General features: G+C 35.9%; 1 protein-coding gene across 3 annotated transcripts in view; it reads right to left on the bottom strand.

Annotated features, from left to right (window-relative positions):
• The window catches only part of LOC129745632 (uncharacterized), a 46,746-nt gene that overhangs the window by 9,915 nt on the left and 20,426 nt on the right, over positions 1–16,405 (bottom strand). Inside the window, exon 3 of one of the 3 annotated variants that reach the window (XM_055738829.1) lies at positions 671–1,487. The exons of 1 other annotated variant lie outside the window; for it this stretch is intronic. In XM_055738829.1, the coding sequence (XP_055594804.1) occupies positions 673–1,487 (815 nt within the window). In that variant the 3' untranslated portion in view covers positions 671–672. Of the gene's footprint in view, positions 1–670; positions 1,488–6,069; positions 6,857–16,405 lie in introns of those variants that run through there. One more of the 3 variants, XM_055738830.1, reaches the window with a different exon arrangement.

Genomic DNA, 16,405 nt, shown 5'->3' with positions numbered 1-16,405 from the left:
GTTGAAAGACATTTGATCAGAAAAACCTATGTCAATTTTATAGATTGTTTCAGATTTTATGCAAAAACTTACAACAAATTATTTTAACATTTTGTTTTCATTAACATGCATATTTTGCCGTAATAAAGTGAGCGCGATAAGCGCCTTTAAGCATGCAAACAATAATCAATGCATACACAATTTAGGTGATATGCTTAAATGCTCACAAATCTCAAACAATGATTGTAAAGGAAATGTACGCATCAATAAAAAATGAAGAAAACTGGAAACAGCATCAGCAACATCTAAATACTGTTATCTCTTCGAATAATCCAACTTTTGCATAATCTCAACAAATTGACAGTATTTGATGCAATTGAAATATCTCTGAATATTACAGTAGTACCCCGCGCTTATTCAAAGCAATAGAAGTCTCCTCAGAAAATACGAAAAATGATGGCTGGGAGCTCAAAAAACCGGAGTTATATCGTTTCTCCTGCCTTTTTTTGGTAAAAGATCTCAATGTACTCTTTTTGGTGTTGGGAGACCTGGTAACCCTACTCTAGACTCGACTCTCAAACCAAGAGCAATGAAGGATGGATAGAAGTTTATTTCAACCGAGACGATTTACAATAGTGGTGATCATTTCACAAGAAAAATGTTAATAGATTCCTGCAAAACAAAATGTTTGCTTTATTCAGTCAATTTATGCTTGTTGTTACTGCTTCTAACAGTGTCATTTAAACAGCGCATCGCCCTTTGGCATGTTGATTCTATCATTTTCCTGTTATATTCGGGAAAATTTTGACAAGCCCAATCCATCAGAAGACATACGGTTTTGAGTGACCTTGCAGGCGTTCTATTTGGTGTATTATTGCAAATTTGCGTGGTTTTTCCTGACCATGTGAATTTCTCGGTGTTCCGAAACAGCATTCTTATATTCATCCGTAGATATGTGTACAAATCTTTCGGAGGAATTAGGTCAAATAGTTCGCAAAGCTTTGTCCGTACACGTAAATCTTCATTGACGAGTGCCTCCTCCAGGCGCCATAAATCATTCGTGTCAACTACCGGCCATTCCACTCGACATTCTCCTTTTGTATTCAATTCTCCTTTTGTATTCTGTTTTTGGACATCAGGGACCTGAACATTGGTGACCATTTTGTGGACATAAGTGATGCTTTTAAATTCCCTTTCTTCAGGTTGTTCCTCCTCGTCGAGCGAACTATCGGAACCATCACCATCGGCAAAAGTGTGATATTTTTTCCTCGTCTCACCTGCGCAGTCAGCTTGCAATTTTTTCAAAGGAATCACCAGTTTTCTAATGGCATCATCTTGAGCTTGCATCATCTGCACAATTAAGGCTAGTTTGTTTTCAATAACAGTTAAGCGATCGCCTTGCGTTGGAGGTGCATCTGTCGTCAATTCTGGCTCAGCAACAACCGGTGAAATTGATGAAGAGATCGGTGAGTTTACTTTTCTTAGGGAGGCATCGGTCGATGGGGGTGCTAAAATTTAAAAAAAAAACAGACAATCATTTGATTAGCTATTTCAGTGTTTTCTAAAAAGCTACTGCAGCTTACCGTTTTTGGCAACCGGAACCTGGCAATTGTTCCATTTTATAGAACCTACACTAAAGAGTATATATAAAGGTTTTAAACTTGAAAAATAATTGATAGAAGTTTAACAGGCTCAACCATTATGATCACTCAAAGGTGCACAGATTTTCATTGCCAAAAACGGTAAGAGCTTGTCAGTTTTTTTGTAAAAATTTAACTAAATGTAGATATTCTTGTATAAAACTGATAAATGAATTATTTTGTTAAATACTGTCATAGAAGTTACCTAACATCGCTATCGGTCTTAAGTGAAAACTAGTTTATTTGCCGATTTTTAGCAAAATAAATTGCTGAATGGTCAGCTATTACCATTTTTGCAGAATTCCATAGAGTAATGACGATTATATTCTGAAACCAAACTGCCTTATCAGATGCCTACACGCAGCGAAAAGATTTTTTGTTTCAAATGAAAATGCAGCAAAAACAAAGGATTTTTTCCTTTGTTTATGGGATAAATAAAAATTCCTTTGGTTCAAATGCATTTTCCTTTGTTTCAAAGAATTCAAAATCTTAATGCTTTGATTCAAAAACCAGTTTCATTTGATTCAAAGTAATTTTCTGTTGGTCCAATGTAATTTAGATATAGAATTAAAAGCATTTATTCATTGAACCACCACCCACGGCTGTTTGATGAAATGGCTGACTAGACAGCTTATGGGGATTTTTTTTTATTATCTGACGGGTTTGCGCCGGGGGTCTTCAGATTTTCCCCAAAATTGAAAATTGTGTTCATTTTTGCGAATTAAAAACACATGTATTTTTTCAGATTTCTAACATTTTTATTTTTTGAGTTAGCTTCGGTTAGATTTTTTTGTAAATAAAAAATAACCATCTTTCAAAGCTACATAACTCTGTTGTTTCTCAACGGAAATTATAAAATAGCACATCAAAATGCATTAAAATTTTATCAGCTTTCCAAATAGAATAGTTGAAAAAAATTAAATAATGACCTTCAACATGAAAAGTTGTAAATAAACTTTAAATGGCGTCTAAAAGTACCGTCTGCACCATCGAATATTTGGCAAAAAATACCATTGTATAGCTCGATTTATGATGCAACTTTCATCTGAAGACACCAAAGTGGGCCATTAACACCTTGAAGAGTTATGAAAGAAATAATGACAATAAATCTCTTTTTTTTGCATCGAAAACAAACAATGGTGGAACAACTGCACTCACATATGGAGATAGCAAGCACTTCTAACAACATGAAAACAAAAGAACTTACCAAAGCAGGTAAAAAACACTACTTTTTCGTCCTTTTCAGACTGCCCCTACTCGCATAACAGTCCCATATGAATTTTCGTCATTTTAGGTCAACATAAGGCTTCAACATAAAAGACTAAAAAAGAGGTTTTGTTCTAGAAATTTCGAAAGAAAATATCAATTCGGGGCAGGCCTATATAAAATATACCTGAATAACAGTCACATATGTGAAAAACCACGGATTTGGTTACTTTTCAATGTTTCTTTCGGCGAAATAGTCTTTGGTTTATTGCTTTGAATCATTTAAACATTTTTTTAACTCACTTGATGTCGAATGATGCACACTAGTTTTCGAAGGCAGGTCTGACTTTCTTAGGAATGACTTCCTGAGCGAAAAACTATCGGATGCAATAAAAACTCGTAAAAAGGTTCAACTTACAATGTGAAATTCATGATATTTTTTGCAAAAGTATGTTTTTTTTTTCTGACAATTGCATTTAGAAGCTCAAAAATGATCAAATTTAAGTCTTAGAAAGTAGCTTGATGAGAAAAATATATTTTGTATGGGACTGTTATGCTAGTAGATTCGAAAAAGGTTTCAAATATGGTCGATTAACAGTCCCATAATGAATAAAAATGGTGCTCTCGACCTTACCAATAACCCAATTTCGAAAATTTCAGGTCTAACAATTTATTATGACAACCTAGAAACGATTTTCGTTTATGCTGAAAGTTGTGGTCACAATTTAAAAATATATTCCAAAACAGAAAAAGCTGATTGTCTCGCTTGTTTATTTTTGTATATGGGACTGTTATGAAAGAAGGGGCGGTAGATTGTTGCAGCTTAACTGACTTCATGTCATATCCAAAAATCTAAAAACGTATTCGTTTATACCCAGTTTTGCACCAGGTCACAACAAGTTATGTACATTTTACTGTCATTTTTAGAAGTTTATGCGCTAAGTTTTGCATCCATAATTCCCCAGATTTGATTTAAAATGGACGGTGGAACACTGAAGATTCGTGTGTGAGCGATCGAGGTAGCAAAACACTGACGACGAATTATGTTCGTTCTAGTATGGTAAACCTCAAAACTGGACGAATGTAGAAAACGAATACGGTAAAAGTATCATATTTTCATCATTTTACAGCCTGGGCTCGCCATACTGAACTCTTTGATTATTTCTACAACATTTGTGCCACTTTGTCATACTTTTTTGATCAATGGGAAAGGATTTTGGTGTCCAGTGTTTAGCTCCCGATATAAAAACTATATAAAGCACGTCTATATTTCATTTTTTTAATCACACTTTTGTGATCCCAAACACAGGGATTGAACCTTCTACTTTTGGCATTGATTATGCTTCACAATGATCTTTGATCGAAAAATTAATAAGTTACATAGTATATGACCAGGTTGTAAAAGCAACATTCCCATTATTAGTTATATCACTTAAACAATACGATACTCAGAATTATGGTTAAAATTTAAAGTCAGTTCTGCTGCAAACACTCTACAAAGCACGAAAAAGTAGTGTTTTTTACCTGCTTTGGTAAGTTCTTTTGTTTCCATGTTGTTAGAAGTGCTTGCTATCTCCATATGTGAGTGCAGTTGTTCGACCATTGTTTGTTTTCGATGCAAAAAAAGAGATTTATTGTCATTATTTCTTTCATAACTCTTCAAGGTGTTAATGGCCCACTTTGGTGTCTTCAGATGAAAGTTGCATTATGAATCGAGCTATACAATGGTATTTTTTGCAAAATATTCGGTGGTGCAGACGGTACTTTTAGACGCCATTTAAAGTTTATTTACAACTTTTCATGTTGAAGGTCATTATTTAATTTTTTTCAACTATTCTATTTGGAAAGCTGATAAAATTTTAATGCATTTTGATGTGCTATTTTATAATTTCCGTTGAGAAACAACAGAGTTATGTAGCTTTGAAAAATGGTTATTTTTTATTTACAAAAAAATCTAACCGAAGCTAACTCAAAAAATAAAAATGTTAGAAATCTGAAAAAATACATGTGTTTTTAAGTCTCAAAAATGAACCAAATTTTCAATTTTGGGTAAAATCTGAAGACCCCCGGCGCAAATTGTCAGATAATAAAAAAAAATCCCCTTATCTGACCAATACATTTTGAGGGTGATACGCTTAGAACATAAGGCAAGAAAGAATTTTATGAATTTACAAACTCAAAAAAATTTAAAAAATCATACAAGGTTTTGATACATTTTGATGTAATATTTCTGAATTTTAAAAATTATACGTAAAGAAGCTTAAAACAAAAGCGAGGATGGTTTTTGTTTCTTACTCAAATGAACTTAAGAAATTAAACATATTTCAGCTTTTGTGGAGGTTTAATAATGATTTGTATAGTGGAATAATAGAGTGTTTTTGTATGCCCCCATCATGTTTGTAAAATGCCTCCATCCTAAAATAACAGGTTAAATAGAATAAATAAATGATGTTTATCATTGAACCTTCAAATCTAAGATCTGAATAACATCTTAAGAGAGAATTTAAGATCCAAAAATAGATTTGATTAAGTTTTTCTCATGGATGAACTGCCTCCATAGCATGGCAACCCTAATTTTTGTTTCATTCCATAAAATTATAACATTCATAGATTTTTATAAAACTTCAGCTTTATCGTACGGAAATTATTACTTTCTAGCAGTTTCAATGAAATTATACGGAAATATTGCCCAAAAAAACAGAAATTTTGTTTAAAACATTAATAGGCGCATATTGCCCGCACGGTTTGCGGTTCGGCATTTTAGACAACACTTATCATAACATTGTTTTCTCGGAAACAGAAGAAAATTTTAACATAAAAATTAGTCCAATGTATGGAAAACAGATGCCTGCACACATGTATATAGTTTTTGTACACATATTCGATGTGATATTTGATTAAATCAGTGTTTTGATTAATAGGCGCATATAGCCCGCTCCTCCCCTACCGAAAATGTATAGATAAAATGCGTAATGAACCTCCAAACCATTTCCGTATCGCTAATATCCTTCTGTAAAATAACCTGAAAAGGCAAAATAAGAGAAATAAACAAGCAGAAGACGCTTGAAGTCATACGTCCAGAAATCCAGTGCAAAGGAATAAGGTCTGCTCTAGACTCGACTCTCAAACCAAGAACAACGAAGAATGGATAGGAGTTTATTTCAACCGAGACGGTTTACAATAGTGGTGATCTTTCACAAGAAAAATGTTAATAGATTCCTTCAAAACAAAATGTTTGCTTTATTTAGTCAATTAATGCTTGTATTTCATGCTTCTAATAGCGTCATTTAAACAGCGCATCGCCCTTTGGCATGTTGATTCTATCATTTTCCTATTATATTCGGGAAAATTTTGGCAAGCCCAATCCATCAGAAGACATACGGTTTTGAGTGAGCTTGCAGGCTTTGTATTTGGTGCATCCTTGCAACTTTGCGAGGTTTTTCCTGACCATGTGAATTTCTCGGTGTTCCGAAACAGCATTCTTATATTCCTCCGTAGATATGTGTACAAATCTTTCGGAGGAACTAGGTCAAATAGTTCGCAAAGCTTTGTTCGTACACGGAAATCTTCATTAACGAGTGCCTCCTCCAGGCGCCATAAATCATTCGTGTCAACTACCGGCCATTCCACTCGACATTCTCCTTTTGTATTCTGTTTTTGGACATCAGTTACCTGGACGTTAGTGACCATTTTGTGGACATAACTTATGCTTTTAAATTCCCTTTCTTCAGGTTGTTCCTCCTCATCGAGCGAACTATCGGAACCATCACCATCGGCAAAAGTGTGATATTTTTTCCTCGTCTCACCTGCGCAGTCAGCTTGCAATTTTTTCAAAGGAACCACCAGTCTTCTAATGGCATCATCTTGAGCTTGCATCATCTGCACAATTAAGGCTAGTTTGTTTTCAATGACAGTTAAGCGATCGCCTTGCGTTGGAGGTGCATCTGTCGTCAATTCAGCAACAACCGGTGAAATTGATAAAGAGATCGGTGAGTTTACTTTTCTTAGGGAGGCATCGGTCGATGGTGGAGCTGAAATAAAAAAAAAACAGACAATCATTGGACCTTACAATGGTCCAGTGTTATGCGCCAACTGACGTTGCCGACTTGCAGGAGAAAGAGCAGTTTTACAGTCAACTGAACAGCGTGGTTGAGAGAATTCCGAAGGGTGACATTCAAATCCATTTGGGCGACTTCAACGCAAAGATTAGCTCCGACAATCAGGACCTTGAGCGCATCATGGGGCGCCATGGCCTAGGACAGATGAGCGAAAACGGAGAGCTGTTTGTAGAATTTTGTGGCAACAACAACATGGTGATCGGCGGATCGCTCTTCCCCCATCGACCAGCACATAAGGTCACTTGGGTATCCCGAGATGGCCGAACAGAAAATCAAATTGACCACATCTGCATCAGCCGAAAATGGAGAAGGAGCCTTCTTGATGTCCGCAACAAACGAAGCGCAGACATTGCATCTGACCATCACCTCGTCCTTGGCGAGATACGACTGAGAGTTGCGCGTATCCAACGGCGCGAGGAGAAAGTCGGGTGTCGATACGACGTCCGCCGGTTGGAGAATCCAGAGGTGAAAAGGGCATACGTTGAACAGCTAGAATCCCGAGCCTCGGAGCTGCCGACAGACGGAACAGTCGAAGAACAGTGGTGTGGAATCAAGAATGCCTTTATCACGACGAGCCATGGTACTCTCGGTAAAGTTTGTGGAAGAAGGAGTGAATGGATGTCGGATGAAACTTGGAGGATGGTCGATGATCGGAGAAAGGCGAAAGTCGGAATTGAGCAGGCATGTACCGGGTCAGCCAAAGCAGCCGCCCGCTTACGATATGCGGAGCTGGAAAAGGCAGTTAAACGAGCTTGTAGACGAGACAAGAGAGCCTGGACAAACTCCCTAGCCGAAGAGGGAGAAAGAGCCGCCGCCAATGGAGATATCCGATTACTTTATGACATTTCTCGCCGCCTCAGTGGTGCAAGGACTAATGCAAGAATGCCGCTGAAAGACCGAGCAGGTCAGTTATTGACCGATCGAACAGATCAGCTCAAACGATGGACTGAGCACTTCGAACAACTCTTCCAAGTCACGAATAGCGATGGCCAACAAAACCCGCAGCTCGAAGCGCCAACAGTAAGTCGCATTAATGGCGTCAACTCGGAAGCGCCCTCGCTGGCTGAAATAGAAGCGGCAATCAAAAACATGAAATCCAACAAAGCACCTGGGATCGATTGCATCCCTGCTGAAATGCTGAAAGCCGACCCTGCCCTATCAGCACAAATGTTGCACCGTCTTTTCGCTGACATCTGGGATACTGCAACATTCCCGGCCGACTGGATGCAGGGTATCCTTGTAAAGGTCCCGAAGAAAGGAGACCTGACAGAGTGCGGTAACTGGCGAGGCATAACGTTGATCTGTACAACCCTCAAAGTACTCTGCAAAGTGATTCTGAACAGGATCCAGGAGAAAATAGATGCTACACTCCGACGGCAACAAGCTGGATTCCGATCCGGACGATCATGTGTGGACCACATCACAACGCTACGAATCATACTGGAACAAATCAACGAATTCCAGGACTCTCTTCTGCTGGTGTTCGTTGATTTCGAAAAAGCATTCGACCGACTTAACCATGAAAACATCTGGGCGGCTCTAAGGCGACGAGGGGTCCCAGAGAAACTAGTCCATCTCATCGAAGCACAGTATGAGGCATTTTCGTGCAAGGTCTTGCACGACGGTGTCTTGTCCGAACCAATCCCGGTAACTGCTGGAGTGAGACAAGGATGTATTCTATCACCGCTACTTTTTCTAATCGTAATGGATGAGATTCTGATTGGATCGATTGACTGTGCACCGAACCGAGGATTGCCGTGGAATCCTTCAACAATGGAGCAACTGAACGACCTTGACCTGGCTGACGATATTGTTTTGCTAGCCCAAACACAACCAGATATGCAGAGCAAACTCGACGACCTCACCGAAAGTTCCAAGGCAGCAGGTCTCAAAGTCAATGTTGGAAAGACCAAGTCGATGGAGATCAACACAGAAAATCCCTCCAGTTTCATGGTAGCTGGGCAACAAGTTGAGAAAGTGGAGTGCTTCCAGTATCTTGGTAGCCAGATAACGCCTGATGGTGGTACCAGGAAAGACATCGAAACCCGGATCAGAAAGGCCCGATTTGCGTTTGCGAGTCTCCGAAACATCTGGCGGTCACGCCAGATCTCTCTACGAACTAAAATCCGAATCTTCAACTCAAACGTCAAATCCGTATTGCTGTACGGGTGCGAAACTTGGTGCACATATGCGGTGACGACGCGAAAACTGCAAGTATTTGTAAACCGCTGCCTGCGGAATATCATCCGCGCTTGGTGGCCTGGCAACTGGATCTCGAATGAGGAATTACATCGCCGGTGTCATCAAAGGGCGCTAGAAATCGAGATTCGGGAACGTAAGTGGAGATGGATTGGGCACACGCTGCGAAAAGATGAAAACGAGATTTGCAGAAAGGCGCTAGATTGGAATCCAGAAGGTCATCGAAGAAGAGGCAGACCCAGAAATTCGTGGCGGCGAAGCCTAGCCGCTGAAATCCGAACTGTCGACGAGAATCTTGACTGGGACCAGGTGAAGACGCTGGCTCCGGATCGTCAACAGTGGAGGTCTTTTACCACGGCCCTATGCACCGGAGGATCGGCGCGGGATCATTAAGTAAGTAAGTAAGTAATCATTTGATTAGCTGAAATCAGTGTTTTCTAAATAGCTACAGCAGCTTACCGTTTTTGGCAACCGGAACCTGGCAATTGTTCCATTTTATAGAACCTACACTAAAGAGTTTATAATAAGGTTTTAAACTTGAAAAATAATCGATAGAATTTTAACAGGCTCAATCATTATGATCACTCGAAAGTGCACAGATTTTCATTGCCAAAAATGGTAAGAGCTTGTCAGTTTTTGTAAAAATTTAACTAAATGTAGATATTCCTGTATAAAACTGATAAATGAAATATTTTGTTAAATATTGTCACAACAGTTACCTATCATCACTATCGGTCTTAAGTGGAAACTAATTTATTTGTCGATTTTCAGCCAAATAAATTGTTGAATGATCAGCTATTACCATTTTTGCAAAATGCAGAAAGCCAGATCCGATTATATTCTGACACCTTATAAAATGTTTATACATAAAAAGGTCAGCTCATTTAAATTTGACATGACAAATGTAACTTATAGAGCTTTCTTATGATTGGTTATGTTTTGAATTCATTTTGTGATACGACTTATTAACAAATACGAACTAATAACAATTAAGCCTTTGTATTTGACGAGAAGAAATATCTAAATTCTAAAAAAACATGAATTTCATAATTTCTTTTTAAAATGATGCTAGGCGTTTATTCATCGCAAAACATCGGATCACATGCTGATTCAAATGATAACCTAATCATAAATAACGTATAGAAATTAAAATCCACTCGACACATTTCTTGACACGTCTTAATTTTTCTACGGAACATATTCCTCGAAATGTCAAAGTCAAAATCCTCAGAATAACGATTAAGAGATGCCGGCAAAAGCGCTTTTGGCCCGTTGTTATTCAGGCAAAGGGGAACGTAGAACTGCACGGAAAATATTAAAAAGGTAATAATAAAAAGGTAATCAGATCAAAAAAGGTAGAATTTACCTAGAAAAGGTAAATCCAAAAAGGTAAGATTACCTCGTAGCAAGGAGAAGTTTACCTGAATTGAGCAGAGCAAAAAGGTACATTTCACCTAGAAGAAAAGTAAATTCAAAACTGTGACTTCAAATGATTCAGTGCGAAAAACGTGGTTCCAGAGAGTAATTGAAGCTGGCAGAAAAAGTTTTTTTTTCCATTTGCTTTCTCATAATCAAACCACTCGATGCGTTAAGCAGCTTAACAAGAACTATTCCATGCGAATGTGAAGGTATTGGAATATAATTTCTTAAATTTCTAATCGTGGCTCCAGAGAGTCAAGATTCGAGAAATTCTTTCAATCTTCCGAAAAAAAAAAACAAAACTGTTTACTGACAGCCAAGCGAAGATGTCAATTAGGGGCCGTTCAGATACCACGTGGACAGAAAAATAAGATTTTTGACCCCCTCCTCCCCCTCCGTGGACAAGCGTGGACATTTGGCAAACCCCTACCCCCCTCCCCGGATGTCCACGTGGACAGAATTGAAATTGTTTTTTTTTCTTAATCTAATTTGACAGTTAGAAATCACCACTTTTTGCCTTTTTGTTATTGAAATGGCTGATTTAAAAAAAAAAAGAATTGATCATTTCCCGATTTGAAATTATTTTATAAATTTTAAATTTCTAAACTATCATATTTAAAACTTGCCTCAAGTAGCTACTTATTGTTCAAGCTTAAACAGGAAAGCTTTGAAATTTAAGATTATGATTTAAACATCTCAATATTTTTTCACCTTTAGAATATATTGTGAAAGTAAGTTTGTCCACGTGGACATGACCCAAACCCCTACCCCCCTCTCCGTGGACAAGCGTGGACATTTCCATACCCCCCCCCCCCCCTAAGTTGTCCACGTGGTATGTGGACAGCCCCTTAGCAAAAAACACGTCAATATCAAGATAATTATAAGAAATAAATCGTTTGATAAGGTTCTATAAGAGATTCGAAGATTGATACACGATAGATTAAACGAATTGTTTATCTGGTAACGGTCTCGAAAAAGCAATAAATTCGAAAAGCTTTCCACAAAAATCTGTAAATTATATTTTAGTTATTCAGCCTGAAATAGTTTGAACTGTGTGTTTTTTTTATGTTATGATTGCTTAATTAGTTAAAAATAAGTTTAAAAAAATTAATGTTTAATGTTCAACTTCTCGCGCTTCGAGGCAATTTATGATGTTTTTTTCACTTTTCGTTTATTCTGTTCGTTGCATCGCACAAAATCGTTATGGGTAAAGAAAAACTGAAGTTGACGACACTATTAAAATGCATTTAAACAATATTTTTGATTGATGTTTTTAAGTCATGATCACCAACAATCAGAGTAATTTTGATCATAATAACCTAAGTTGACCCAACCATTTCCCGACATACTTGTATTCTGTTTTTTAAACCGAGTTTTACAACGAAAAATATTTTCTTTACAATTCAATAAAGATTTTTTTCATTTTTGAAAAGCCATTAAATTGAAAAAAAAAAACATTTTTAATTCCTTTTTTTTTGCTTTTTTAGAAACAATTAATCAAACATTGTTTTTGTATCATAATTTTAAAGATCTCATTGAACAATTTTGAAATCACGTTTTTACTTCAGAATAATCATTGCGAAAATTTAAAAAAAAATATGAGAAACAATTTAAACACTCTAAAATTAACAGTTTTGGGGATAATTTAATACCATATCAAAGTTTGAGATAAAAAAAATGATGCATTTAGACTGAGCTGATTTGAGGTCATTTTTTAATTTCTAAAACTCTGGGGTTTAAAAAGCTTTGTATTGGTTAAAAACACATCCATGTTTATTTGCAGAATTTTTAAGTAACGTTTACATGAATAAATTTGAACTTTCAGGAATGCATGGGAAAATAGAATATTTTGTTCTGAAAAATCAACCTCATTTTAGTTTCTTTTGTGGATCCAAGATTACTTATGGTTGTTGCGCCAATTTCTGTTGAATTGATTGTTTTGCAATGCCATGCCATACCGCTATTCAATAGCAATATTTAGCCTAATAATATACGAAGTCTTCGACAAAGTTGTTCGGTGGAAATGAAGTATAAAGAAATTATAAATTCGCACAGAAACTGTGTCTACAAAAAAAAAAAACAAAAATGAGGTTTGATTTATCAGAATTTAACAATCAATTTTTCCAAACACACCTAAAAGTTCAATTTTACTCATGTTAATGTTACTTAAAAATTTAGCCAAAAATCATGGATGAGTTTTGAGCCAAAACGAATCTTTTTAGTCCCGGGAAAATGAACCCAAGTTGAGTCATTCTAATGATACATTTGTTTCAATTTAGATTCACTCACGGTTTTTAAATTTATGGTAATCAAATCAAAGTTCGTAGACCAACAAACACTAAAAAACGTTTATTGATTAAGTTCATAGCGTAGAAAAATTGTAATGCACAATTTTGCAGCTAAAATCGGTTGAAACTCGATCTATTTCAAAACTCCGAAGACTGAATTCAGAACCCATGAATTTGAAGTTCAAGATAAAAATTGCATATATAATTTTGAAAATTAGACATCAGTTTAAATCTGTACCGATTCAGAGTAAGCCTGTACCGGATTTTTGGGACGAACAAAAGCCCAAATTTCGGAAAATCGAAATTTTAATTTTGATGCCAAATGGCTTAGAAATGCATGAAACTGGGTTGGTTACCCGAAAAACGGCTATGTTCATGAAAATTGTTTTTTTAACAAAAGATTTTTTTCGGGATAACATCAGATTTTGACGTTTCATGCAAGTAATTAGAAATCAAAATGAAAATTTCGATTTTTTCGATTTCCCAAAATTTGGGCGCTTTGAGGCACCTCTAAATTAAGTCAGATTGAGCTGAAATTTTGTACAGGTCAGTTTTTTGGGCCAGTCTAGAAAATGGTCGGTTTTTGAAATTCGACATAACCCACAAGCTTCCACCCTAGTGGATATAAGGTATCTAAATCAAAGCGACAGCGACTTAACAGTTAACATAAAATTTTCTTAAACTATGAAAGCTGAGCCCGAGCAGACTTTTATGGCAAAATTATACCTAATTTTGCTATCATGCCTTGAAAGTAAAATGAGGTATCATTTTGCCCGAATAAAGGTGGTACAATGCCAAAATTTGGGTCTCACTTTTCATATGCCGATACCACAATTATACCAACTGTAGGTTTCACTGAAAGCTTAATGATACCTCGTTTAACCACCATCTCAAAACGCGTTTTGAGAGCACAATGATGCCAATTTTTGGCTTCGATTAGATCCAAAATTTGGCATCGGTGAGCTTTCAAAATAATTTTGAAAACGCTGGCTTAACGAGGTTTCAATGAGCTTTGAATGCAACCAAAATTTGGTATAACTGTGCAATCCGTGTATGAAAAATGGGATAAAAATTGGGGCATTGTTTCACCGTTATTAGGGCAAAATGATACAAAATTTTGCTAACAAAGCATGATAGCAGAATTTTGTATAATTTTAGGTTTCATTGAAACCTTACCCGATCAGACTTTTATGCAAAATAATACCTAATTATGCCAAAATTTCAATAACAGAGCATGATAGCAAAACTTTGTGCAATTTTTCCCGAGGTCAATATTTTAATTTTTTCGATTTTTTTCTTGATTTGGTTCAATTTAATCAATTGCCTGAATTCATATAACAATCTTCGCATCAAAATCAAAATCGTCTCCAAAAACCATCATGTATAAAGTGAAATTGCTAATTCATCAAAAACGAAAACCAATCCCCAAAATTTTTGCCTTGCCTACATGAAGGCGTTTTCACTTTGCCTTTGCAAATGTTGAGTATTTTAGGTAGATTTATTTTAGTTGAATAAAACATGAAATTCTTCCACTAAAAAAAAATTAAATTTAACAATTTTGCGCAAAAACGAGCAGTCAGAGGACAGACAAGGATGCTTATAGTATAATAAAAATGTATTGGGAGAATCATCTTTCCTTATCGGGAAAAACCGGAAAAAAATTTTAAATTTCAAAATGAAAAATAGCTGAAACCCTGAATTGGACTGACTTTTTTCAAATCAGTTGGTAAAAATATGTTTTGAATCAAAAAAAATTATAAAAAGCTTAAAAATGGTTTAGGTTTTAGGTGTTTGGAGTAAATTATTACAAGCTCGCTTCAATTGATTCAACGTGTTGACTGCCAATTTCATAGTATCAGGTTATCATAAAATGTGTTTTTTTTTTTTTGAGTTGAAAGAAAAGCATTCGAAAACAATTTATTCAAACAGATTTCAAATAATTTCATTTAATATCCTAGCAAATACACAAAAAAAACAAATTTTAAACGCCTGAATGTATACAATACATAAGATTTCAATGAATGGTTTTGATGGGGTTAAATCTTTAGGATGTAGTAAATTATGAAAATTCCTAGAACTCTAGGACCTACCGAGAAACTTTGGTAGTCTGCCGAGATAGAGAATTCATCAAATTGCTTATCATTATTCGTATTATAAAAACCTCAAGATTATCAGAGAAAAATTCATAAATTTTAGTTAAAAATGTCGTAGAATTTTCCAAATGTTATTCTTTCTTTGGTGACTTTTTCATATTTATCTCTTCATATTTTTTCAAAAGTATCTTAACATCTGGTTTCCTACTTTGAACTGTTCCATCAAAAGTTATTTCTACGTCTATCCATTTCTGGTTGATCGATTTTTTTAACATAAAGCTGATATCATAGTCATTTAAAATTCATTCAACCGCCATTCACATTGATTGAGTATTAAGCTGCTGAACAATTCAGGACCATCTCATCACTGTTATAAAAATTTAAAAAGGAAATCAGAATACGGTTTAGAATGAAATTTTTAGTTGTAATAATAAGCACACATTCTACCCAGGAAATATGAGTTCACCTTCAACTTTTTCAGGTAAAGTTCGAATTTGTTCTAAATAACAAAATTTCAACGCATAACCGTAATCGCCTGCGCTTATGCAACTAACGTTATAATCTATAGGAAAGCGATGTTGGTTTATTTGAGATACTCCAAAACAGCACGGGCAAAATTTTAAAGCCGTTCAACAAAGTTGAGTTGAGGGATTCATGAAAATGCTTCAGGTGCCAAGCTTTATCTTGAAATAATGTTCGTTTCTTGATTCGGCATTCGTTGAAAGTTTTGCAAAGTTTTGCAACGTTTACAGTAGCAAAGGCGAATTTGGTAACGCTTCGTTTAGCATTTTTTTTACATGCGTTTTTGAGTAGAATAAAATTCAGTGGATTTCCAGTGTAAGTAGATTTATCCTACACTACCGTCGTCATTTATTTTCAATTCTCAATTAAATAAAATTAACTATTCATTAAATTAAAATGAATAAATCGTTTTATTTTTTTGAGAATTGAAAACAAATTATCAAGTTAGTGTAGGATAAACTAACTTACTTCAAAAATAAACTGCATTTAATTTTTAATTATTGTTTAACATTAAAGAGTTACAGATCAGCACTTACCGAATGTATTCTAAACATCCAGCCTTCAATGAGTGGATGTTAATTTCAAAACTGGCCAGGTTCCTCTAATCGCCATCCATGTTCCGTTTTTTCGGATGTACACATTGTTGGATATGGACCTATCTGATGGACCTCTTTGCTGCAGAATCATGCATGTTTATCTGGGAACCTCCATCTCCTCGAAATCGTCTGTGTTCAGCTCCAGGGCACAGAAGTATTGTAAGGTTGACAGTAACTAGGACCCTACTGCTGCTTGCATACACTAACGCACTATCGTTTGAATGCACTATCGCGGAACGGAAAAAACGCGAGCCACATGGCTCCTTGGACACCAGCACTTTACTAACAAGAACGATGTTGTTTTTCTTTTTAATTTTTATTACAACGAAACGAAATATACGAAAT

Source organism: Uranotaenia lowii, chromosome 2 (genome assembly GCF_029784155.1).
Source record: "Uranotaenia lowii strain MFRU-FL chromosome 2, ASM2978415v1, whole genome shotgun sequence".
Taxonomy (NCBI): domain Eukaryota; kingdom Metazoa; phylum Arthropoda; class Insecta; order Diptera; family Culicidae; genus Uranotaenia; species Uranotaenia lowii.
Note: the sequence above shows the minus strand (reverse complement) of the source record. Positions and strands in the feature narration are given on the sequence as shown.